Source organism: Strix aluco, chromosome 7 (genome assembly GCF_031877795.1).
Source record: "Strix aluco isolate bStrAlu1 chromosome 7, bStrAlu1.hap1, whole genome shotgun sequence".
Lineage (NCBI taxonomy): Eukaryota > Metazoa > Chordata > Aves > Strigiformes > Strigidae > Strix > Strix aluco.
In genome coordinates, this window is record NC_133937.1 from 17980359 (window position 1) to 18006092 (window position 25734).

General features: G+C 43.3%; 1 protein-coding gene across 21 annotated transcripts in view; it reads left to right on the forward strand.

Annotated features, from left to right (window-relative positions):
• CAMK2G (calcium/calmodulin dependent protein kinase II gamma) overlaps nt 1-25734 on the forward strand; it is a 122372-nt gene that overhangs the window by 46269 nt on the left and 50369 nt on the right. For 20 of the 21 annotated variants that reach the window (XR_012623974.1, XR_012623973.1, XR_012623972.1 and 17 more), the window contains 3 exons: nt 7753-7812; nt 23269-23323; nt 23910-23975. Coding sequence is in view for 18 of the 21 variants with exons in the window: in XM_074830630.1 (XP_074686731.1) it covers nt 7753-7812; nt 23269-23323; nt 23910-23975 (181 nt within the window). In the remaining 3 variants the exon portion in view is untranslated. Of the gene's footprint in view, nt 1-7752; nt 7813-16630; nt 16783-19456; nt 19728-23268; nt 23324-23909; nt 23976-25734 lie in introns of those variants that run through there. The other variant, XM_074830621.1, reaches the window with a different exon arrangement.

Below are 25734 nucleotides of genomic sequence, written 5' to 3' on the forward strand. Positions count from 1 at the left end.
TTCCCTTACCAGGTCCACCTGCTGGATAACTGAAAGAACAACATTGGACAAGTTGCTGATAAACTGAAAAATAGCGTTTGTAAAGAAAAGACAGCTTTGAATGACAGCAGGCATAGAAACTACAATGGCAAAGGTGCATACTATAACTTTTTTAGAAAGATCTATCTCTTTCAGGTATGTTTTATACCTTCTTTCCATTTGCCACTGTTGCATACATGTTCATATCTGCCTTCAGTTAGATTATCTTTGCAAACTAAGTACAAGGTGATGAAATAGTGGAAAAGAGAATAAATTTCCCTGGCTCACTCCGCAGGGTGCTTGTTGGAGATAGAAATAGAATTACTTAAACCATCTTGACTTCTACTCTGTGGTGTTGATAGTCTAATTTCTGCATTACTTGAACAAAACAGTGGAAACTGTCTTCTAAGTTTGTGTAGTTTGTTCCTTTTATTTTGTTTGTTTTGTTTTTCCAGTACAGTAATACCAAGGGGTTCATAGATACTAGTGTTTGGAAACAGCTTGTTACCAACCGTGTGAGCTTTCTGGCTGTCTTTAAGGTCCATGTGTGTATGTACTTTTAGGGATAGTATTACACTTCTATGTGTGGAGTTGTTTGTTTCTGGGAGACTGGGAGAGCGTGGGAAAAGGCTGTTACAAGGTAATAATATTAGTGGTTTTGCTAGAGAAAAGGCTTTGTCAGAAAGTACGTCTGTTGGCATTTCTTTAAAGAAGTCTTATATTTGTTTATTGTGTCCTACTGGCACTTGAACCTCCGTGTTTGTCTGTAGCTGAAGGCAAATGATGAGGATTTCACCACCATCTTGTTTCTCTAGCTTTCACTGAGCGAGAAAAGTGGAGTTTTGCTGTTTCATCTTCACTTGCTTGTTCCGGCCGTGTCTTCCACTTGGTGACTTTATGACTCTTGCACAGTTGCTGCAGCAGAGATGCTGCTGGTGGTGGTAGGGGATGGCTTCCCCTCTGCCCTTGTGCTTGGGACATTGTGCCACTGGGGTTGTTCTGTGTTGGCAGGCTGTAAGACAGACTTTGGCTTTCAGAAATGTCGCCTGCAATGGGGGTAGTATGCTGTTACAGATTTATTAATTTTGGCTGGTCTTTGAAATGGCAGAGTAGAAACACTGAAATGGAAATGTCAAAGTCCTGAGCTGCAAAGTTGGGGAGAGGGAGAGAGAGCATTTGGGAAGTGTTGTTATATGCTTATTTTCTTTATACTTCTCTTTAGGCATCTGCTGCTACCTCTTGTCAGAAAGGATACATGGAATCTATGGGGGCCTCTGGTCATTCTTAAGGCCTAGGATGATTTTTTGTTTGTTTCTACTAACTTCTACAGAAGGGGAGATGGTGATCTGAGACTTGCTGGTATTCATGTTTAAAGTGGTGGTGTGGCATGGCATACTGTCCCGTGCAACCCTGTTGCAAATGCTGAAAGATCTCAGCTGTTCTGTAGCACAGTCTTTTTATAAAAATTAGAGAATATGGAGGAAAGTCTGTGGCTTGGAAGTATGGGATGAGGGAGCTAGCTCTCTTCCTGGGAATGTCTCAGAGAGGAAGTTTAAATTTAAACAAGCAAAGAAAAGCATGAAGGAACCTGAAGGCTCAGATTAGTCTCACACTACAAAATGTATTTGATGCAAATTCGATTTCTGTCTTGAAGCAATTCAAATGATATCTTAGCAGCTGGCACCAATTGACTATCTCCCGGAATTGGCATGATGACAGCAATCAAACTGAATTTATTGCTTTGGGTTTGATTCTTCTTCCGGCCTCTTCCCATTCTCAGAAATGTAATCTAGAATGTATTCCCACAGGAATGATAGCTTCAAGCCTCTAACAGCAACGATAGAGCATGGTCCTAGTGCAGAATGAAGACAGGTGAACTCTAGTATCCTGGATTGTATATTCCAGATGAGAGCAGGAAGATTATGTATTGGTAAAGGGAGGAGGAAGGGATTTTTCTTCATAACACAGTTTCTCATCAAACAGATGATTCAGGACTAAGCGTTAGTTTTGTTGCTGCTTGTTTTTACTGCATTTAGGAAAGAATCTGCCTTCCTGTTGAGGTGGCTAAACATTTAGGCTGCTAAAAGTTGTGGCCCCCCCTCCTTTTTTTTTTAATTCTTAAGGCAGGTGTACTAAATAAAGAGTGAGCTTTAGCCACAGGACCTCAGAATAGCTGCAGTTTGGTAAAGTAAGCCAGTAAATGCTGCTGTGGGTGTGCTCCTTTGCATGTGGAAGTGTTTCAAAACAATGATCTGTTTCTAATGCTTGTTGAAGAAAGTATGATAGAATTAACTTTTTCCACCTCATTTTCTGGTAGGTGTGAAATTAATCACTTTGATAAATCTAGGTTTGATCTATTTCAGTAACTGTTTTGTCCACTCTTTCAATTAGTTTTTAATGCTGACTTCTGCTTGCTAGGAGAAGGAACTACCTGAAGTAAGTGTGGTTTTGCTGATGTTTGTTCCTAGAGCAATGAATGTCAGTGCTTCCTGGTCAGGTGGAGAGGATGGGGCACAAAGGGCACATCTCTTTCAACCTCGCTGGTCACTGGTCCTTTGAGAAGCTTGTGCCAAGACTCCAGCTGCAGAGCATGTTTGCGTGGCAGCTGCCTGCAGCTGAAATAAAACCCCTCTCTACATCTCTCAGGAGCAAGAGTCACTCAGGGCATCGTAGCTATGTTCGAAGCCGGGAGGGTTTCGTGCTGTGCTGCCTGCGCAGGGTGGCAGTGTCAGCACCTGGCACCTAACCATCTTCTCCTGCTCCCCAGCTCAGGTTCAGCCCTCACCCCCCTTGCTTGGAACTGATCTCCTTTTTGGGTTTGTTGTAGGTGTCTTTCTCCAGACTCTGCCTTTTGCAAGCGTACCTCAGCTCCATGCAGACAGGTCTCCCTGTGCTACCCTGGCAGCCCCATCTCCTCTGCACAGCTTCCTATCAGGCTGATTAGGCATGGTGACCTTTTTCTTAATCTTTTTTTTTTTCTGTTGTTATGTAAATGTTCTCACTTGACAGCTCTAGACTACTGGGATTTGTGGATGTCCTGTGCCTTGTCTGTGTGTCTGAAAATGTTCTCCTCCAGCCTTGGGTACCCTTGGAGGAGAAAGACCTGGTGAGGAAAAACCTCCTGCAAAGCAGCCGTGTGTGTAGTGGCTAGAGTAGGAAACCAGAAACTGATTCCCTGAAGGATGGAGCCCAGAAGTTGGATCTTGCGTTACTCGTCCATCTCTGCCACTGCATCTTTGGGGTAACAGACTGAAGTGGTTAGACAATGAAAGGATTTTCTTACAAAGAGTAAGAAATGTGCATCAGTATAAAACTAGTCATATTCCCCACCCTGCTGGAGGTTTCCAGTTTTTCATGAAGTAAAGCTGTGTGCATTTTGTATTTCTGTTGGGTATACCTTTCTTTTACATCATGTTAACCTGTTTATCAGCTGAAGTTTGATGCATTTAGGCCAAACAGGACAAACTATCATGGTTTTGGTCTGCTGTCCTCTGTACTTGGGCAGGGTTGTTTTTGTTTTAACCTGCTTGGTTAGAGATTTTTACAGCTGTGATGTTATTAATTGTGCATGAGCAGTCCTGTCCCAGAGAATGAGCTGCATGTTTGCATAAAATGAAGCAGTTTCATTTTTGCAGGTCCTTAACTCTCACAAATGATGGTAACACAATCATTCTTCTTTTCTCTTAAAGTAAATCCCTAGACAAATCAAAACCGAACCCAAAGAAGTCCCAGTTCTCCCAACAGACTGTTTCTTCTCAGGTATATTCTGAAGAAACCCAGTATTAATGTTACTAGAGTGACAGCGCAGTATTTGCAGAGCAGTAATGTTAAAGGTACTTGGGTTAAATGTAGTCTCACATGCTGAACAAGATGCGGAAATTGTATCATATAAAGGACTAATAAGAGAAATAAATGTTCACACCTTAGTTTGTGTATCAAACACGAGAAATTTTTCTCCTGCTGTTTTTAAGCACCATCTTACATCTACATTTCAAATTTTGCTACAAAAAAACCTACGTAGACTCACTTTTCTGTCTGTGTAGATACTCATTGCTTCAGACTGTAGATAGAAGAATTGTCCAAATAGCAAGATTCTCTTTTTTGGCTGGAAAACAGTAAATGAATATTAGATGAGTGTTTGTAATATCCTGTACTTAAGTTTTAAGCATCAGCTATTGTTCAGGGCTAGACAGCTCTGTAACGTAGCAGGCAAAGAGCTTAATGAAATCCAATATTTGGAAACAGGAGGTAGATGAATTCAGACTTGGAACAGCAGTGCTAAATTTTAACAGGAAGGATAACTAACATTTGGAGTATCTTCTGTGGGTGTATGGCTTTATTTATCACTTTAAGTCTTAAATGTGAACCCTTATGTTTTCTGAAGGATATACGGTGTTTTAGGCAAGTTATGGAAATTGCTGGTTGAATTTCATAGATTGTGAAAGGTGGGAAATAGGCTTAATGTCCTAGGCCTGGGATCCTGTAAGGTAGGTCAGATGTGTTGCTTTGTTTCTCTTAGCTACGAGGTGTACTTCCACTGTGCATTATGAATAAACACTTCACTCCACAAATGGCTTGGAGAAATAAGTTTGATCTTTTGGGCAGAGGGAGAAGAAATTATTTGCTTTACAAGCTCTTGGTAAGGCAGGGATCTGAACCCATGTCATCCTTTCATTGTTACTCAAATACAGTTAAGAATACTTCACATTTTTAAGATTTGGTGAGACCATGTATAAGAGATGTGTGAAAGTCCAGCCTTTGACTGCTCTGCTGGACTCACAGAATTTTGTTTTTTTCTGTCTCCTACTGGGAATAACTGTTGTTAAACCAGAGAAAGGTAGAAAAATCACAGCTCCGTGTTTATTTCTTAGGCATTTAGGTGTACCGGGTTGTTCCCCACAAGTAACATCGACTCAGCCACTGATCCCTTCTGAAACAAGAGTCAAATGCGTACACTGTGCCAAAGGCCACCGGGCGGTGAAGAAAGATTTAAAAAGGGGCTTTCTGTGGGGATGGGGGTGGAGGGGGGCTCTTTTCGAGTCACAGGTTGGGGTGTGTTCTGTGCCACCTGCAACAGGACGGGTGATCCTGCAGGAATGGGATCCGTGCTCCTCCAGGACCCGCGGCAGGAAACCCGCCCTGCCTGACCTTTCGCTGCTCTCGGTTGTGGCGGCTGGCTGCTGCGGGCTGGTGCTCCTGGGGCTGGAGTGTGCTTTCTCTCTGTGAGTTGTGCTTGAGTTTGCCTATTTTGTTGCCCTGGAGACAGAAGAGTGTGGTATGCTTCCCCCCTGACCAGAAATAGTTTCCTGTACCTTGTGACTGGAGTGCTGTACTCTTCCTCTGGTCTCCGGCCAGGCAGTGTGGTGCTGGAGAGATGGGGTGTGGGGTGATGACCTCTTGTCACAAGTTATGGTGTGGCTGCCCATGATCACTAGCTGCCCTGCCCGCTCCCCTCCCTCTGCACGATGGTGTAGGATTTCAGGGGAGCAATTGCTCTTGATTTACATCTCCCATGGCATTTTGATGGTTATGTCATTTTGTTTGAGCCTTGCTCCTGTCAGCTGTCTGTCCTGGCTGTCAGGACTTGGTGGCTGAGTAGCACGTGGTGAGCTCTTACCTCTCCTTCCCCCTTTGCTCAGCTGTTTTTGCTGTCTGCTTCCCCATGTCCTTGTACTTGGGAACAGATTCTCAGCAAGTGTAACCGTGCACGAGGGCAACGTGATCTGGGTGGATGAAGGATCCCCGTCTGTAGGAGTTCCAAGTAGAGCTGGGAGGGTAAGTGGGGAATTTGCAAGACCCAGGCGTGCAATCAGGCTATGGATAGTTTATCTCAAACTGTTGTCCTGCTGTGAGAATCTGGCCTGAGTGCCAAGTATGCAGCACAGTCTGTTACCTTGCAACTGTGTTTTGCAAAACTTCATTGTGAGAGATGCTGCTAAAAGGGAAGCTAAGGTACCCCCACCCCTCCTCAGCAATGCAGGTGAGAAAGTGCTTGCACTGCACCAAGGCCTCGGGAGCATGGAAGCTCTCCAGGCTTTCTTGCTGCCTGCTACTTTATTGGAAAGTGGTTCTGGCATAGAACTGTAAAATATATGCAACAACAACAATAATTTCCACAACTGAGAAGGAAGGAGAGATGAAAGGAGTAATTTACCTTCCCCCCATTGCTGAACAGTAGCAGATGAGGATGTAAGCACATCTCAGCTCTATAAAACATTAATTGGGATATTTTCTACAGTTCAGCATTGGGAAAGACGACAGAAATCCTGCAGTGCCCTGAGCTGCTGTTCCCAGCCTGGGAGAGAAAAGTGTTCTGAGCTGAGATCTGGCTCAGTCTCTGTCTTCTGCTCATTGGGAAGAGAACAGTTGCCCAAAGCCTTCCTTTACAAAGGGAAGGGAAGACCATGCAGAGACCATGGAGCTGCACAGGCTGTTCTTGGGCAGAGCAGTGCAGTGTGGCTTTGTTGAAATGAGTCTCTAGTGGGTTTCCTATCAATTGGAGGATGCTGCATTCCAGTGATCTGCTGAGTAGCCCAACCAGCCAAGGGTCCTGCTTACTCATGCAGAGAGGACTTCTGTGTCACAGGGGATGCAGAAAAGGTGTGTTTTCAAGTCTGTGTGCTGAAGGTCTGTGACAGAAGAAATGTCAAAAGCAAGCAGGGACTGCTGCTTCCCCTTGCCATGTTCTTTTGATGGCTGGACAGAGGAGGAAGGGCCGTCCTTACTTCTTGCCTCTTTCTAGGCATCTGCATCCCTAGAAGTCTAGAATGTAGCAGCTGCCAGGGCTGCCTAAAAGATTTGCATCCATCAGAATCCTTTCAGTGAAACTGTGCTTGTCCAGTGTGACCATTTCATTTGAGAGGATGGGGGCTTTGTTGTGAAAGTTCAGGAGTCAGTCATTGCTGTAGTGAAAAATCTCCTGTCTGAGCCTCAGTGGCTAAAAGGCTCCCTGCTTCTTGGCTGAGATGGGCAGAGTTGCTGTAGCTCCCTCTCCTTTCCTTGCACTCATGCATGTTCCATTTCTAGGAAGGAGAAACCATTTTTTACTCTCCTTGATATTTTTTTTCTTTAATCCAGATGATGATTGTGTTCAAACTGATGTTGCCTTTGGGCTGGGATAAGCATACTTAGCATTTGGGCAGAACTTCTTGCCTGGAGATCTTGAAGTGCTTGATCAGCATTTCACCAACAAGTCTGTCCATGGGTACTCAAGTATGGTTACTTTTACGGTTCGCTGGACCTGACGGAGTTCCATACTTCATGTGATGGCTGTGCGCTAGCAGGAGCTGTGTATTTCTCCCTCCTACTCTCCTCTTCTTCCCCAGTGTTTCTCTGGAGTGGAAGCAGGTCCTTTCCCCATTTCATGTGGGCTGTTTCTTCAGACTTTTTCTCCTACTCTCCAGCCTTGGACAAGGGGTTAAGTCTTGGAATGGTTGTCACTGGAAGTGGCTTTGCATATTTGTAAGGCTGATGGAAGAGCGCTGCTACTCACTTTGAATCCAGGGAAGGAATAGCAGTTTAGTGCTAGCTCTGTAGTGGGAGCAGAGGTCCTCCTGCAGCCTCGGCTGCATAGCCCTTGCTTGAAATGGCTGTGAGGTTTTGGGAGACAGTCGTGTGTCAGGAATTCACATCCGTCTGGATGTTTGCTGGGTCACTGTGTTCCTTTCTCTGTTGAATATGAACAAGAGCTTAGTTCAGAGTTATGGTGCTTAATGCCTTCTTATTCTCTTTCAGATCACCAGAAACTGGAACGTGAAGCTCGAATCTGCCGACTTCTAAAGCATCCAAATATTGGTAAACCTCCTTGGGCTCAAGGGGATGGGAGTGAGAGAGGAGCAATGTGTCTCATCTAGTGCACTGTGAGAGAGCAGATGTATTCTGAATGTTCACAACAACTAGTCAAACTTGTCTGTTGAAATCACCTCAGTTTCTCTCTTTGACGAATTCTGCATATGACCCTGTCCCATTCCTTAGCATCCTGGCCCAGATGTTCACTAAAGTGTCCCTGCTCCTTGGCTGCTCATCTGACATTCTGCAATGGGAGTGAGCTGTTGTGTTTGTTTTCCCTACACCTGTCTAAAGTTAGCACTTTTTGATGTATCTGTTTAAATGTTGTGTTCAGTGACATGCCCAAAGTTAAAGGAAGGTGGGCTAATATGTCAGCTCTTCTCATTGCAGTGGCTACTTCCTATAAAAAAAAGAGACCAAAACCAAATTGCTCATTTTGGCAGTGGTGGGGAAAAAAAAAAAATAATGAAGTAAATGGAATAGTTTTCTCTAGAAATACAGGAAGAGGCAAAATAAGGTGCAACTTCAAACCAAAACTACTTTATTTACTGAGCTGTAGAGGGAAGGCATGGATTTTTATCTAGTTTCAAAGTACCATCGAAGTTTATCCTGAGTTTTCTTTTAGAGAAATTTCACATTGTTGGAAGTTGCTTTGAGCAAAAAAAGTTGGACCATTAATAATCCCCTTTTTAGGATCTTTAAATAAAGCCTCTAGGATCCTAGCTAAGGTCTAATTTGAGTTAATTTGTTTAAGAAAACATTAAGAAATACCAAACTGCCACCTTCAACCAAATCACTGTTAAATATCCCTGTTTGGGAAACCTGTGATGCATTACATTGTCTTTCTTTTGCATAACCCTATCTGTCAGTGTAGATAATGTTTAAAGGGCATCTGTCTGGTCTCCAGACTTTCAGCTTCATAATCATTTGCTCCTATCATCTGAAGACCTGGGAGAGGAAACGTGCCTTACGGCATACCCCATGGACTAGCATCTGTAGCCTATTCCGTATGGGATGAAGAAGCAATTTCCACAAACTCGGGACCTCACAAAATGCAAAGCATCTTAGAGGCAGCTTTTCAACAGAAAGAGCTTTGTTGCATCTGAGTGTGGTTGTGGAGGTATCGTGTGAGGAGAGGAGCAGTGGCCACCTTCTACAGTAACTTGCACTGATGAATAAATTTGGTAAATTTATTGCTTGGCAATATTTATTGCTGGTAAATTTATTGCTTGGCAATATTCAGAATGACTAAAACTCATATTAGCTAGTTATTGAGCTTCATTTACCCCGTAAGACTTCTTGCACTGAGTTTAGTAGGTAATACCACTTTTTATTTTGACCTTAACTTTGTTTTCATCATCTCTTTTTTATAATTTCTTGCATCCTTTCTTGCCCAGCCTCTCAGAGTAAATCTTATACATAAGAGGAAAACCACTTTTATAAGTAAACTGCATCAAAAGCAAAACATATCGCATTCCTGGTTAAATTCTACAGCTTGTTCCTCATCTGTAATGAGTGGCAATGCATGTCTGGTGTTGTGGTTTGGAAAAGACAGTATGGGGGAGTGTCAGTGGTTCTTTCATTTTCTACAGAACATTTCTTGTCTTCCTAGAAAGAACAATTTTTCTTTTAAGATAAAGAGACTAGTCATTCTAAACTCAACGGGTGGTCACAAATAGCAATAAAGGAATTAAGTTTTATGCCTGCAACACAGAATCAAAGTGTGTTGAATAAAACATCGAGAAGACATATGGTCCATTCAGCAGTCCTGCAGAAACCTTTTATACCTGACTGGTTCCAGGCATGTTTGTTCTTAAAAACCTTTAATGCTTCCACAGCCCCTAATGGCAATATTTCAAATGTTTAATTTTTCTGTCAGTTAGACATTAGAAAAAAAATACTTTGTTGCTATCTTAGCTTGTTGTTTCTAGTTCTATCTGGAGTATATGTGGAAAGTAGTTTTTCTTTCTTGTAACACTCTTTTACATATTTGAAGACTGTTATCATGTCTCTCTTAGTCTTTTTCTTCAGACTAAACAAACCCAGTTCTTTCAATCTTTTCTCATATGTCATGTTTTCTAGACCTCGAGTCTTTTTTTTTTTTCTTTCCTCTTTCCTGGACTCTTGCCAGTTGCTTCATCTTTCTAGAAATATGATGCTGAAAACTGGACATAAGATGAGAACTAAGGCCATGTCAGTGCTGCCTAGAGGGAGAAGAATTGCTTCACCTGTCCTGCCAAAGATACTCTTGTTTTGTACATCAACCTGTGAAACTTGCCATTTATATTGTTGATGCATATTTGTTTTCTGACATGTTATTGCTCCATACTACTTTCTACAGAACTTCTGGCAAGCAAATAATTTTTCCAACTTGCATAGACGAGGATTCCTATTGAAGTGTGCTTTACATTTGTCTTTATTAAAAGAAATAGGGAGAAATCCACTCTGTGGGTTCCCCCCCCCAGGTTGTCAAGACCATTTTGATTTATCTTCTGATAGTGTAATAGGGTTGCAACTCCTCCTACAGTGATGTGATCTTTAATAGCAATGCCATATATTGCATCATGTAGATAATTAATAGCACTGTTGAATACTGTTGGACTTGGGACAAACTCTTAAAGATATCACTTGATACATTGTTCCAGTTTGACAGTTACCAATTTTGAGTATGTTTTTTCAGTGAGTTGTATACACCATTGTAAGCTAGTTATGAACACACATTTTATTCTAAATTGTGTATGCAAATAGCACGTAAGATGCTGTCAGAGGCCTTGCTGAAGTGCAGATGCTACATGCATTGCTGCTTCCACATTCCTTGGAATTGTTACGCTGTCATAGAAGGGAAACATGTTGTTCTGACATAGCAGTAGGTTTTTTCCTTGAAATTTGTATTAGCAGTTAGTAATCACCTAGTTACTGCCGTTCTGTGTTGTAAACTGTTCTGGATGAATGCTTGGTGTGTTGCCTCAGAGTGAGCTATGCTAGTAACACTGCACCAATCCTGAAGAATTCTGCAAATTTTGCACTTGCTTTAATTTCCCCATTAAGTTTTGTTGTTACTGTTTTTGTTGCAAACTGTGTTGCAGCATGTCCTGCCTCTTCTACAGTGACCTGAGCCTCTAGTAAGTCTGGGGCAGAGGACTGAAATTTAGGACACTATGAGGTCAGCTGCTTTTCTCTCCTGTCAGTACACAGGATATAAAGCAAACCTATTGTTGAATTTGTGGTTCTTGTCCATTTGCTGCAAGACAGTTGATTCTGCTATGGAGATTCTGGACTGCAACACACTGACCATAACACTGCTACTCCAATAAAATAAAGGTTATTCCAGGTACAAAATAATGGTGGTATTTCTGTTTGTTGTTGCTTTTGTGAAATGACCACTTCCAGAGTTACCCTAACATGCCTTCATCTATTGCTCTGTAATTGGGTGTTTTGATTGTCTTCAGATGCACATTATGGCCAAGGTAATCACAGTAGAGTAATCCTTCTAAGAGCTTAGTACTGCAGTAAGGTTTTTTTGTTTGGACAGAAGAAAGTTGACTTGAGACAATTTTCTGATTTCCGACTCCCGGTATGTACCGTGTCCTCATTGCAAACCATCCATTTGAATATGCCATTATAGCTGGTCACCTCAGACTTTAGTTCAGTAGAGGAAGGACTTCCTTCCTTAACTTTCAACTTGTTTTTTTTTTTCCTCCTGACAACTTCCTAGAGTATTTCGCATTCAGGTCCAGGGAAACCATTTGCCAGCCATGCTCACCAAATACAGCAGAATTGAATGGAGATCAATCAGTGATTTGTTCACCCTGTTTTAAAGGCAAAAAAGATGTACCCATTACTGAAGATATGGAAGTGTTAAAGAGAGGCAGAATGCAACATCATTAAAAACCCCACTGTTTGTAAGCCGATAAAATGCCTGTTGAAGTTGGCAAGAGTCATGGCTCTGTGGGGAATTCCACTTCTTGAACAACTTACTGTTCCCTTACTGTTCCAGTGATTCACTTATCTATAAATCTTGTGGGCATTTGACATGCATGTATCCAGGAACACATAGAAGAAAATGATATGGCTCTCTTCTCCCTTGGTCCCTGCTTTGCAGGAAAGAAGCACGTTTCTATAAGCACACTCATAGCCCTGATCCTTCATTTGCAGACACTTTCCTGATTGTGCCACTGAAGCTTATGCAATGGCTAAGATAAAATAAACTTCACCATTGCTTTCTAGTTGTTGTAGAGCTGAACTTACAATGTATTGAATATCAACTCTTGCTTACTGGAACAGCTCTTTTGGTCTTCTGCTTAAACTTAATTCCAGTCAGTCTGTGTATTTGATTTTTCAGTCCTTTAATTCATTCACTACATAGGGATTCTCCTGGGGAGCACTCAGTTTTTTCCCATGCTTCCTGCTACCCATCAAATACTAGAGCAGTGACAGAGCTGGGAACCCCAGTATCTTCTTGTGGGCTTGTTCAGTGCAGATGTGAAGTTCAGCACAGTGCTGAACATGACCTTTCCTGTCCTAGGACTCCCAAAGCAATAATGATGCAAAATTTGATTAAAATCCTCATTCATAATTTGAAAACTCTTCTCTGGTATTCCTGTATTCTCCTACAAGCATAGGGTTGTGTCTTGTTTAGTCACCATGAAGTCTGCTCTGTGCATGCATTTTGTCCACGGTGGTGTTAGGTGTTGTCTTTCTCCTCCTCCTAAATTTTATTTGTTAGACCAGTCTAAATATGTGCTTCCTCTCTGGATCTGTCATCAGATGATCTGTATGCTTTCTTGGATATTTTTAACCCAACTGTACAAAGTAGTTCTTTAATATCTTTTGCTTTTAGTTCAAACTGAGCACTTCTGGCCAGTTATTGTGTCCCAACTCATGGCAGCCTTTGCTGTGAAGAACTGCATGCACTTAGGTCTAGAATAATGAAAATACATATTTTAAGAGAGACTGGTAGTAGCCCAAGAACCAAAGCCAAATTCTGTTTCTGATTTCTGCCTTCACATCCTTTGCTGAACTGCTTCAGAGTTAATTTATTTGAGGGAATTTATAGCAGTAGTGAAATGCTGTCTTCAGCATCTACCAGAGTTATTGCTTTTTCAGGTTTTTCCTACTTCTGACTTTTTCTCCAAACTATACTTTCACCTGAATTCTTTTTATTTTAACTTCTATCTGTTGGCATCTCTCAGCAAGAACAACAATTTTGGACATGTTCTTATTTAAAATGGGGAGAAAATGATATAGAAATCTCCTGTGAATTAGAAGAATTTCTTTTGGCCTAGTTCAGTTTTGTATTCTTGGACAAGTGGTCTGTCCTCCTAGTACCTTTGTCTCGTGGGAGTGATTTTGATTGATGTGTATAAAAAAAGGCCTCCAGTTTGTGTGCCCTTAAATGCTGGTTATGGTCAAAGTGGGAATTGCTGCAAGGACCAAGAAGGATGCTGTGCTTCTCTGTGCAGCCCAGCTGGAGAATCCCACAATGCTCATAACTAACCTGAGTGGGAAATGGGGTGCTTTAATCATGTCTGCAGACCTAATACTGAATTTGTTGTCTTAGTGGTATCAGTCATAACTTCAGGTTCGCCCATTCCTCGTATTGAGATACTACTCTTGATAAGCAGGCCCTCACTTTTTTCCCCCCTGCTGCCACTTGGAATGTTTTCTTATCACCTTTCCTTAACAAGAGACTTGAATCGCTTCCTTAAGAAGAATAAGAAAAAAAAGTAGGCTGTGTTTTGGTGTAAACAGCAGATTTCCTTGTTTTCATTTGGATGCAGACATCCAGACTGCCTTTGCAATTGGAATGGAAAGGATGTTATATGCAAAGAATAGTTAAAATGCTGGGGATTCTCCAGTGGTTTGGCCATGCTTGTTGCCCTGTGGAAGCTCAGCGATTTCCAAGTGGGATGCTCCTATGCCTGGCCAGCTGTTTAAAGCTGCTGTCCTGTGATTTCTATTGCTGGGGGGACCGCTCCTGTTCTTGGGTGAAACTGGTGTGGAGAGGGGATGGTGTGGGGAAGCGGAGGCTGATGGTGGGAGAAGAGACCTTGTAACAAGAGTTATGCTTTACGGCTTTCTCAGTTACTGAGCAGATTTTCCTTGGAAGTGTCATGAGGCTGTCTGAGGGGACAGCAAGTTGCTGTGCTTCCTAAGAGGCCAAGCAATGATGTTCTTGGCCTTAAACCTAATTTAACTTGCTCTCCTCTTCCTCCACCCCCTCAGAAAAAAAAAATCCAGAAAAAAAACCCCAACCACCAAACACTCTAAAAAAACCCAAACATAGTATCAGAGTGCAATCCTGCAGGAAAGTTTGAGCCTTTGAGCTGCAAGTTATCATTTAGTATTTCCAGTCCTTGTGCTGTTAGGGATTTAGGTGAGTGCCCATGCAGGTCTGGCTGAGAGGAGGCTCCTGAAAATCCAAGGCAGTCCAGCTTTTTATTTCTCATTCTGATTCTCCCAGTTACTTCTTTTACTACCTATTGTTTATTTACTTCTTGTTTTCTTCTTTTTCAGCTTCCTTTTCCTATAGCTTTTCCTGTAGTTTTAAGAAAAACTCGATACTCCATTCCCAAATTGAGGGGGATTAACAATTGCATTTTCTTGCTTGCCAGGGGATATATTTGTTCTGTATGTCTTTGTGGTCTGTACTAAAGAGGTATTTTGAATCCATTATTTACCTGTTTAGTTGCAAGACTTATCTGCATGAAAGCATTCCCTTAAAAAAACCAAACAGTGGGATGATGGCCAAACTCAGTCCACTCAAAGGTACTGCAAAAGTCGGAGGAGGAGGATTCCCCTACTTTTTTTTTTTTTTTTTTTTTTTCTTTCCCCATCTTCTCTCTAGTTAGAATAGCACTGAGAAAATGGAAGGAGCCTCCTTCGGGTTCCCCCTGCCTGAGCACCAAACAGGACAGAGGGACGGCTGCACTCTGAAATTGTGCAAGCAACAGCCTGCCTTTTGAACCAGGCAAGATTTTCATAACTCTCCTGGGCAATGTGAGAAAGCAGTTGTGAAAATCAGGTTAATACAGCAAGGTTGAGGGGATGTCAGGTAGAACACATGCCTGGTTGGGCAGGAGCACTGCTTTGCAACACCAAAGCCTGATTTGTCCCTGATGGCAGAAATGAGTGTAACAAAGTTGCAAAGCCTGTATGAGAGACCTTAACTTTGTCACGGCCTCTATCTTTATTTTATTAATTCTAGTAAAGTGGGGGTGTTCTCTATGTATTTTCTTCGAGATACCAGGAAAGTCAGCTTGTTATTATTTTGGGGGTTTTTAGAAGAAGCTCCTCTATAATACTAGTGGTTATTTAAAGTACTTTGCTTATCTGGTATGTGGATAATCAGAAATTATTCATAACAATTCTGGATGGTTGTGATTGCGCTGTTATCAGGAGAGTAGAAAATATTCCTGCTAATGCACTCTTTTGGCTCATGTAATGTTTAAGTAGGGCACACTAAATGTTATGTATCATGTGCTGAACTTCAGCCTTTCAGTACAGACATTACAAAATCAAAGGAAAAATGACATTTAGTTGGCACTGAAATGGTTTTTACAAAATACTTTGTGGTTTTTTACTTTTGCTTTTTACCTCTGCGGAAGGACTAGTTTCTTACCAGGAAAGATACTGTTGTCCCTATAACTTCTTTCTAGGCTGTGAATTTCTGTGCAGAAGGGAATTTCCCCTGACTTGGCACCCTGTATGGCAGAAATGGCACTACTCTAACCTCGTTTTTTAATGCCAGAGTGTTAAAAAGGTTACAGTGAGAACAATGGTGAGGGGGAGAAAAAAACCCAACACCTCTGTGTGCCTTTCCACACTCCCTTGGGACTGTTCCTTGTCTGTCTTTGCAGAGCCTGCAGCAGCTTGGTTCTGCCTGAACCGGAGCAGAGTGTTAACAAGTCCTTCTTCTCTTCCATTTTCCAAAGCTTTAAAACTGCAATTGGTGTGAAACGCTGTGGGCTTGGGGAGTTTACAGGAAGCTGGTATATATCCAGCATAGTGTAACCTCTCTGTGTCACATTTGGAAGGAGGAGGAGCAAAAGAGTTGACATTCCTAAGGGACTGGTTAACAGCAGCATGCGATGTCCTGTTAGCTAACTGTCCTGCTCCTGTTAGTTACTGCTCTAACAAAGCTGGTCATTAGCTGCTGGAACAGATGATTTCCAGAGGATTACTTGCATTACACAATTTAATGCTTTTTAATAGCAAATTTTTAATTAAAAGGAGAGTCCTTTTGGAAGCAGCCTGAGCAGCTGCAGCTGAATTCTGCGTGTTTAATGTAATTAGAGAAACAGCTGGGGTGGGAGCTGAGCACCCAGCTCACAGGCAGTCTCAGGTTGGTGGTGGCTCCTCGCGGGACAGGCATCCTGAGTGATGTGAACCGTGCGGGAAGCATCCTGGCACGCAGCCAGGCTTGGAGGTGGTGGGACAATTCCCATCTTGGCTGCCCAGGCTGGTGAGCAGCTGGGGAAGCGGAGAGTGGGTGGTAGCCACCTGCGTCAGTTCACTTGTCACTTGTGCTGCCACGGACGATAGTGCTCAGTTTGCAGTCTGTCGGGCCACGTGTATTTGTATCTATAGTTTCAGCATATCCTGGCACGTTGGAGAATATCTTTGGAAGAGGGCATCAGGCAGGTTTTAGTCTCCAATTTTATTCTGCTGTTTCTGGCATGCACTGTCTCTTGAAATATGCCCCTTGTGGTATCTCTTACCTCCTCCCTTTCTCCATGATGCAGGCAAATGTCTGATGTCTGGTTGGAAACTGCTGAGAAGTGAAGCTGTGGCTTTTTCTAATGAGTGGCTGACCTTTCAATAGCATTGTTCAGTCCAGAAGATCCCAGAGCACTTTTGAGTTTGCATTACTAAGGCTGTGTGAAAGAGTTACTGCGTTGCAATTACTATGACCCAGGAGACAACCAGAAATCTCTGTTGCCTTGTATTGGCTCTGCTACAGGTACTGCAACACAGGTAACTTGATTTCACAGCCCCAAATATTATATAATCACAGCACATGATGTGTGTTGGTGCAGAGATAGTTGACTAATAGTGTCCTTTACGTTCCCATAACATCCAAATGCATCACACTTAGGAACACCAGTGAACCTAGATTTATCAGACAAGATTGCCCTACCCTGTAGCTTGAACACTGTCCCTAAAGACAGGCAGAGACCATTCGTATGTTAGAGCAAGCATATTTCAGCCCATGTTACCTTTTCCTGAGCAGAGATGAGTAATTGCAAAGTGAAGATACGGGAATTGTCCTGTGAAATTCTGCTTGTGTACTTGCCTTTTGCGGTGACTTCAGTAACTACTTTGCTTGCAGAGATTTACTTGCAGCAGGTTGTCAGAAACCACCCTGTGTTACAAGAGCCTGCCTTCCCCAACCATGAGCTGAGCCCTTGGACAGCCCTGCTCCACTGTTTGCTGTAGACATGGGATATACGGGAATGTTCATCCTAGGACTTATGTAGCAGGCATACATGCTTCTGGCCTGTTATGCTTGACATAAGAGTAAAAAAGTAATATTCAGCACACTGGGCAGAGTGAAGGGAAGATGTGGGCCAAATCTGGGCTAGGCATAATCTGTATTTGTGACCCCAGTATCAATTGGCCTTTCACATGTGACCTTTTAAAAATAAGATGCCTGTTGCTTTTCAATATCTTATGTTCCTGTAGTTCAGGTGAATGTTTATAAAAATTGAAAGCTCTTGTCTGATTTCTTCATGATTCACTTCAACTTTTGCATTCACAGAGTTTTGCTTTGCATGACTCAGCAGCAATTTGCATTGGTTGTTAGGCTGGTATAATTCTCCTCTTAAGCTCAGTTGCTTTATATCATGCTCCGGCATCAGAGAGCTGTGGCTGCCTGTACAGGGTCACATTTTTCAGGCAGGGAATGCAAACCACATGGCATGACTGTTACCGCATTGGTATTTCTCACTAAAATGCTTAATTTTCTGTAGTTAATATCATAGTTTATTAGTATTATTTATTTCTAAAATAAAAACTACATGTATTAGGATTTTGAAACACTTTGAAGTATCAGCTTGAAGTTTTGTTCTTGAGACAAGATTTCCAGTGAGACTCTGAAGACAGCAGGCAGAGAAAAGTAATACTTGCAGCAGATGTTCTTAGAAGGTGCTTGAACTCCTGGTATCCAACTGTTGTTAGGTTCAGTAGTCGCAGCATGTCCCCTTGAGCCACTCGCTCTGGTATCATGCTCTTTGCAAATGCTTACACCTGCAAAAGACAGAAAATAATTTGTGTAACCTGCATCAGGCAGTGTTGAAGGTCTGAGTTTTTGGGGAAAGGGAATGTTTTGGTCTCACTGTTTTTCTGTTGTTAGTTATTTTTTCAAAAGGCTAACTTTGTGGGAGGTGCTTCCTGTACATGTAAGATCATTTTACGTAGGATGAGGCTAGAGAGGAGACGGGAGGAAGAAAAGGACACTTAAACCAGTTACCTAGGTTGTGCCTTGTGTGTAGTGATGCATCGCAGCTCTTTAACCATGCAGAGTTACAGGTGTGCATTTAAAGTTGGAGGGACATTTTTAGGTACCAGTCTCTTACTACCTTTGGTGGAGTATCACTACAGTACCAGATTCAGGACTGTGTATGAACAAAGTTAGGCTTTTTTTGTGTCTTCCTGAAAACATTGTTTCATCGAGATGCTGTACTGGAACCACAGCTTATTTCTCCCAGAATATATGTGCTTCTTGGAGATATCACCCAAGTGGTGATGCGCACTTTCTGCTGACCAGCCAGCTGGTAATGTTGCAGAAGATGTTTCTGCCTAACAGTCTGTAACTGATTTTGCTCCTTTGGATAGCATTTGTTCTGGCATTGGTTACTAGTGCTATGGTTTTTTATTTATTATTTCTGAAGTTATCTGTAAGACTTGACAGTCTTGCAAAATTAGATGTGCTGGTGAAGTCTACTGTCTGTGCTTTGTGTGGATGGTACTTTTTTCTGTGCCCTGGCTAAAACCTTGGGTACAGTCTTTCGCCATATCCTGTAACTGATTTAGTGCCTCGTTGTCTGACTTGCTTCTGTTTTCTTTCTTACTGCCCTCTCCTTGTCTGTTCCTGCTAACCGTTGTAGTAAGCACTCTTTCATCCATCAGAGACCTTTGACATGGGAACAGTCATCAGGTGACCCTGGCTGTGTGTGGTGTTGTCAGGGATAGATTTCCTACATCTGTAAGAATCTCTGTGTTAAGTGTGTTTGGCTACGAAGGAAATACAGTTTGAATCCCTGCTTCTGGGCAACAGAATCAGTTAATAGAAATAATTTATCTCATCTTCTGGTGAATAGTGAGATCAGGTTCCTTGGCAAGTACTAGACTCTTCCGTAGTTTGGTCATTTGGAAGACCCTGTGTTGCTGTTGTGCAGCTTGCCTGTTGCTGTGACTTGGGACTCTTTTTGTGATGTGTGTGTTTGTCTAGCCTGCTGCACTAGGCATAGACATCACTGCTTCCCTGAGGAGAGGAAAAAAAAAAGGGTTCTGTAATATTTTTGAAGAAAAAGTTAACTGGATGAATACTTTTAATTCTTCATTTTTCTTATGGATAGTCAGTTTTGGGGAATCCTTCACCCTCCAGCATCTACATATGATTATATTTTTCACCCTCTCGTGTCAACAGGTTACACAGGTATGAGCAGCCTATGTGGTCTCTGCTCAACTGCTTGGCTGAAGCTGAACTTGTGGTAGTAATGGCGATGTTAGATGATGTGTCAGGACCAGCATCCTGTGGAACAAATGGGATCTCCTTTTCATGGCAAAATGTCTGAAACAGAGGACAGCCCACTCTTGGAACTGGCCATTTAGGAACCTGTGTCTTGCCTTCAGGTGGAGAGTGCTCGCAAAGGACATCTTTAAAGCAAAGAGGGCTCTATACTGTCTGGAAGGTGGAGGTATCAGGTGGTTTCTGATGTTTGTGTATCTTTATGATGAATGTTAACTCAATGTGGATCATATTTATAAACCAAAGTGGAGAGGAGACCAAGAAACTTTTTAAATGCTTTTATTCTTGACATGAGCTAAAGGTAGTGGAGTTACTTCTGAGTATATGCCATCGCATGGGCTGGCTGAATGGTTTTGGAAAAGGCAGATCATGTTTTTAAGGTGACAGTCCCTGGTAGTTAGCACTATATTAGAAAGCAGAGCATTTTAACTTGTGTGTCAGCAGAGTGAACCATGGCATCAGAGCTGCCAATTGCAGTATCCTTGCTGGTCAGGAAGGCTCTTGTGGCTCTGCAGGAGGGTGGGTAAGCAAAACATTAGGGTAAAAGGGCAATGGGTGGTCTTGCTGTGCTGCTACTGGGTATTGCTTTTGTTTCTTCCTGTAAGCACTGGTATGAAGCAGGTGTGGGATGGAATTCAAAGTCACAAGAGTTTTGGTATATTCAGGCTGTTCTTCACCCTTTTTGACTCCCCTCATTGCTGCCACCCTCCACACTTTAAGCCTAATGTTTTGAGCTGTTCCTAATGATTCCCATGCAGGGTGGTGGGGCCTACTGTCATCTTTCCGATAACTTTTCTGGGTTTTGCTGTTCTACTGTTACTCCCTGAGCTTTGTTACCTCAACAGATTAAATCCTGGGCAGATTTTATTCCCACATCGCTCTGGGCCATGGTGAGGAAGGAGCTCCCTTGTTAAGTTAATGACCTGTGTCCTGCCTCCAAGGCCTTCTTTTGCTGTGTAGCCCTAGGGTGATGTCAGTATTTATGAACTGTCTCTGTCCTCCTGCCATGGTTCCTCACCTAAGGATGCAAATAGTGTTTTACTATCCTTGAAGGCTCTTTCTGCTGCCTCTGCCAGTATCTGCCACCTGAATTGCTACTTCCTTCCCTCTTCATAATGTATCTGACAGAATTGCTTTTCTCAGGACAAAGAAATAGCACCAATCAGCTCATTTATGTTTTATTTTCTGATGTAATTTGCTGCCTGCATCTTTGCATCAAAGTTTATCATACGCTATTTCTCACTTCTACCTGCAGATGTGTTTGCTGTTCCCTTTTCATGGCCTCTGCTCTCAGCCTGATGGTGACTGTGCTCCTACTCTGTCTTTCTGCTTGGTGTTTCTTGCAGCACTTCAGTGACCTGTCAGGTGCCAGAGGAAGAAGAATGCTTTTTCATGCACACTGAGCATCACCAGACATGACTTTATTAGCACATTCAGCTTTCCTTGAAGTTTCTCCATCTTTTCCCTCTTTATTTGGTCTCTTCACAGGCTTTTGCCTGCATCCTGAGCCTCAGCTCTTATTCATGTGCCTGTCTCCTGCATTCACCTCAAATAGTCTTGTGCACTGGAGTGAAAACTGCCCTGCACTGGGAATCCAAGTGTCTGTTTCAGCTATTTCATCTTGTTTCTAGACTTGAATGGAAATCTTTCCTTCTAGGAAATACCTTTCTTCTTGCTTGTGTTTTTGTAATGCCACCTCTGCTGGTTTCTGTCAAGTGCTCAGGAGGCAAGTTTTCTTGTAAACACGAAGTTGTATTGCAATGAAGTTATTACAAAACCAACTAAAACTGCTTGTTTGGAAGAAAATTTTTTTGCAGTGAATGATTGGAGGAACATAGTTCTTAAAGGTGATGTGTCTCTGTTTTCATGCTGTAGGAACAGCGTGTAGCTTCTGAAACACCTGCTGTGCTAGTACTCTGACTGTACTGGCTTATTTGCAGCATTATGCTGGGTGGAGTGCTCCTCCCAAACCCCTGTGGTTAGATGCAGTAGAAATGCTAAGGAAAGGAAATTGGTCAAATGGTCCAGCCCAGAGAGCTTGTAAATAAAGGAAGGAAAAACATAAGAAAGTACAGGCAGCAAGAATAAGGAAAGAATTAGATACTTCTAGGAAGGGTACTGGCAGTGGTCTCTCCACATCAGTGCCTCTCTCAATTTTGAGTTTCTGTGTGTTTGTGTACATATGGAAGGGTGCCTTAACAAAGGAGAGTTGCAAGGAGGATTAGAGGAGAGCACTGAGAACATTTGCAAAAGCTGTTCCATATGAGGTAGGAGCATGTGCCAAGTGCTAGTTTGAAAGATTCCCAAGGTGGTGATGGTAGCTGATGTTATGTGCCAATAAGAGGTGCAAACTGACCTCTTGTTACTGGCAGAGAAAATCATGATGTTGGGAAAAGTCAAGACAGGTCAGCTGTATTTTGTATGGAAGGGAATGGAAGACAGGGAAGAGAGGCAAAGGTACCATTAAAGTGACAGAGCAGGATAATGCGATTTTTCTTGTCGGGATGAGAACAGTAATGTTACTTTAGTCAATACTCGATTACAAGGTGTTACAGTGACTGAGACCCAGTCTAGTCTCAGCTAGTTGCTTTAGTTGGGTGAATCAACAGGGAAAGAGTCAAAAGGTCATGTGAAGAAGAGAACTTATCCTAGTCAGTGTGTGAGGATTTAGGAATTGAGTCAAATAGGGGTGCTAACTTGTGACTCTGATTGGCAGGGAAAATAGTTAAGTTTTCCAGCAGGGGAGAAAAGCAAAAAGTAGGGAGTAAGTAGCAATATGAAATTAAGGGCTTAGTTTCACCTCTTGGATTAGAATTAGTGCCTAGGTATCCAAGAAACACCAAAGAAATTGAGATTTTGATTCAGACAGGAGGAAATGGCACTGTGCTGGCTGCATAGATACAATAGTTACTTCCATGTGTAACATGGGGAAAGGAAGACAGAGCCCCAGAGACCCCAGAATACCAGAGTATAGTGTCCCATCATGGGGGCAACCCCGGTCCTGCAGGTTAAAGAGGACAAGGAAAGAAAAAAGTTGAAGGTTAATTTAAGCAATAGGAGCAGAACTAGAGGGGGATAGGTAAAGAAGCTGGAGGAGGATGAAATTTTGAGAAGGGGAATGTGATCAGAATGTGATCTCTGGTAACAAGTCAGAAAAAACAAGACAAGAAACTGACTCTGAATTTTGGGTAAGGATTTGGGTTGTAAGTCAGAACAAAGTGAGGAAAAGAAAGTAAAAGGAGGGAACTTCATGGAGCTTTACAGATGAAAAGCAGAAGGGAGATCAATGGCACTGACATGCAGGTGGGGTCGGAAGTCAGTTTTTGGTCTGGGGGCTTGTTTGTAGATTCTGAAAAGCGTTTGTTCTGGGAAATAAGAATGGGTGGGGAGAGATGGCAAAACGTGAGTAGGCAGATGTTGAAAGGAGGGTACTGAAGCATTAGAGGAGGAGAACGAACAGGAGGTCAAAGATATTTAGAGTTTGTTTTGACGCTGGGGAGAGGTGGGTGTATGTGAAGGACACCCATCTGTTCCTTTGAGATAACGGAAGGAAATAGGTCGCTAAATGAGCACACAAAGCAAAGGGCATAGGGAATTAATAAACTGATTGGGTTGAGGGAGAGCTTGGTTGTGTGCATGGGTTTGATTTGTGAAGTGTCATATTTGCTACGTGCTCTGTAAATCAGCATTTCTTGATTATGTTTTTGCAGTGCGGCTCCACGACAGTATTTCAGAAGAAGGTTTCCATTACCTCGTCTTTGATCTGTAAGTGTCTGTCTTTGGCTTTGATGCTTCACCAGTAGTACAGGCACATGGATGGTTGACTAACAGTGGAATAAAAAGCACCTGCATTAATATAATTCTCCCTTTCTCTTTTGAGACCTGTAGATACCTCTGGCCTATTTGACAAAAATCCATTGACTGTGTGGTAGGGGATGGACCAGGAAGGCTCCTGGCAGCAGGTGTAAGCGTGGGATGGCAGAAGATAGCTATCCTGTATAGGGAGGCTGTTCGACTTTTGTCTCTGAGGCAGCCTGGAGGGGGTCAGAGCAGGGGTATTCTGCCCAAGCTTAGCACATACTAAGCTCTGTAGAGGTGCATGGGCAATTTGTGCCCAGTGTGTCAACAGTGTCCTGTACACTGCTGGTGAAATGGCAGTCCAAGGGGTCAGGGACATGGGCATACCAGTGGCTGGTGCTGTGGTGGTGGAGTTCTGCCCTGGCACTCCTGTGCTGCAGATCCCCACACAGGCTGTGGGAAGGGGCCCAGACGGGTGGCCGTGTACGTCCCGTGCAGCATTGAGCTAGAAGTGCATGGGCTCTGTAACCTTCCTTGTTCTTCTGTGCTCCAGGGTTACTGGTGGGGAGCTCTTTGAGGATATTGTTGCCAGAGAATACTACAGTGAAGCAGATGCCAGGTAAGACTGTTTCCAGACCCTTCTGTGTATGTGCCACGTGTGTTGGCAAGTGGAATGAGTTCCCTGACTGCTGTTCTGTGCATGGCTTTGTTCTGACACTCTTGCTCCCCATCTGGAAAAAACGATTCCTCTTTCTGCTATTAGGATAAACTATTGTCACCAGACAGCCTGCCTCACTGCAGCTCTCGTCCTTGCTGCTTGCAGACACTGCTGTCTCTGCCACTTGCAGACGCTGTACTCTTTGCTGGGAGACCCGTTGCTAGTGTCTTTGTCTGCCTGACCTTTCTGGTGGGTGGTGACAGTGTGTCCTTCGTGAGCAAACGTAGGGGAGAGCTGTCATGTGGCTGTGAGAGTGCTGCCTGCTTGGCCTCTGCCTTCTCCTAGTAGGGGTTCCAGTGATGTGCCATTGCTGTTGGGCAGACACATTCAATTTGCGTGTGTCTAGGTAATGGTTTATGGGGCAGGGGGAGAGGGGGCTTTGGAGGCTATGTTTCTATGGAAGCCTTCTCTGACTGTGAGCTTGTTGGCACAGTGAGAAAAGGCACAGTATGAGAGAGCAACCTTTATATTTTAATATTAAAAAGATTTAGAGTTATGCCCTTCTTTTTCTGAGCGTGTCCCTTCTCTTCCATGTGTGAGCTTCCTGAAGTGACCTGTGCTTGTCCCTTTGCTGTTTGTGCAGGGTTGGGTGTTTTGTGCAGCAGTAGCTGAGGGTGTTCTCTGACCCGTCCGTCTGCTGGACATGAAACATTTGGAATTGAAACTGGGATTAGGCAGCTCCTGTTCTGCTTTAGCAGGGCCTGGGAGTGGCCCAGTGGTGACATTTCACCCCTGCTTACTCTGCACCTGTGTTCTTAACCCTTGCTGGAACAGGAATTAGGGGAGCTGTGAGATGAGAGGGGTAAGAAGGGAGTCGGGTGTGCTGCTGCAGGGTGAGCTTCGTAGGTAGTACTGTGAGAAAGATCATAGTGAGTGCAAGGAAGGAAAGAGCATGACCCGGTGTGTTAGTGTAGGTACTGTTGCAGAGTCTGTGGGCACTTGTTTGCTTTCCCTGTGGTATGCTTACAGCCTCCGTCTTCTGGTCATTGCATGATGCTTTCAAATGAGGCGTTACACTGCACGCTCCACCATGAGCTGATGGGGAAGGCCAGTGAGCTCATCATCTCTTGACGGAGCTCCTGGCAATAGGTCTGAGAGCCCTGTAGATGTTTTCAGTGGGTTGTACACATGTTGTAGGCACAGCATCTTGGTCAGATACACAGTCACTCAAGCTGTTCTGCCTTGAAGTTGGGAAGTATTGAAGTTACCAATCATCATCTTTCCCCCGTCCCTCTTGCCAGTGCCTATTCCCTGAAATGGTTAAGAGCTGGCAGTGACCAACAGTGCTCTGGAAAATTATGGCAGGGTTAGTAGAAATGGAGGATGGTCTGTTGCTCTGTGAGCCTTCCTCAGGGTGCTCAGCTCTCCGACTGTCAGTTGGCCAGGTCTCACAGTGCCCACAAGATGACAGAGTGAAACTCCTCCCTTTCTCTCCCCATGCCGAGCTGAATTCCAGAGCAGGCTGGGAGAGCAAGGGAGTGAGGTCCGTGCCAATCTGCCGCGCTTGGCTCGCCTGGGACACCTCACACTTTTGCCATTTTTGGCCAGAAAATCTCTCTCGCTCAGACTCAGCTCTGTTCTAATTATACATTTTTGTTTTGGGAGCAGGAAGATATTCATGGACTCCGACCCTGAGGATTGTACTGCCAGCTCCGGAGGG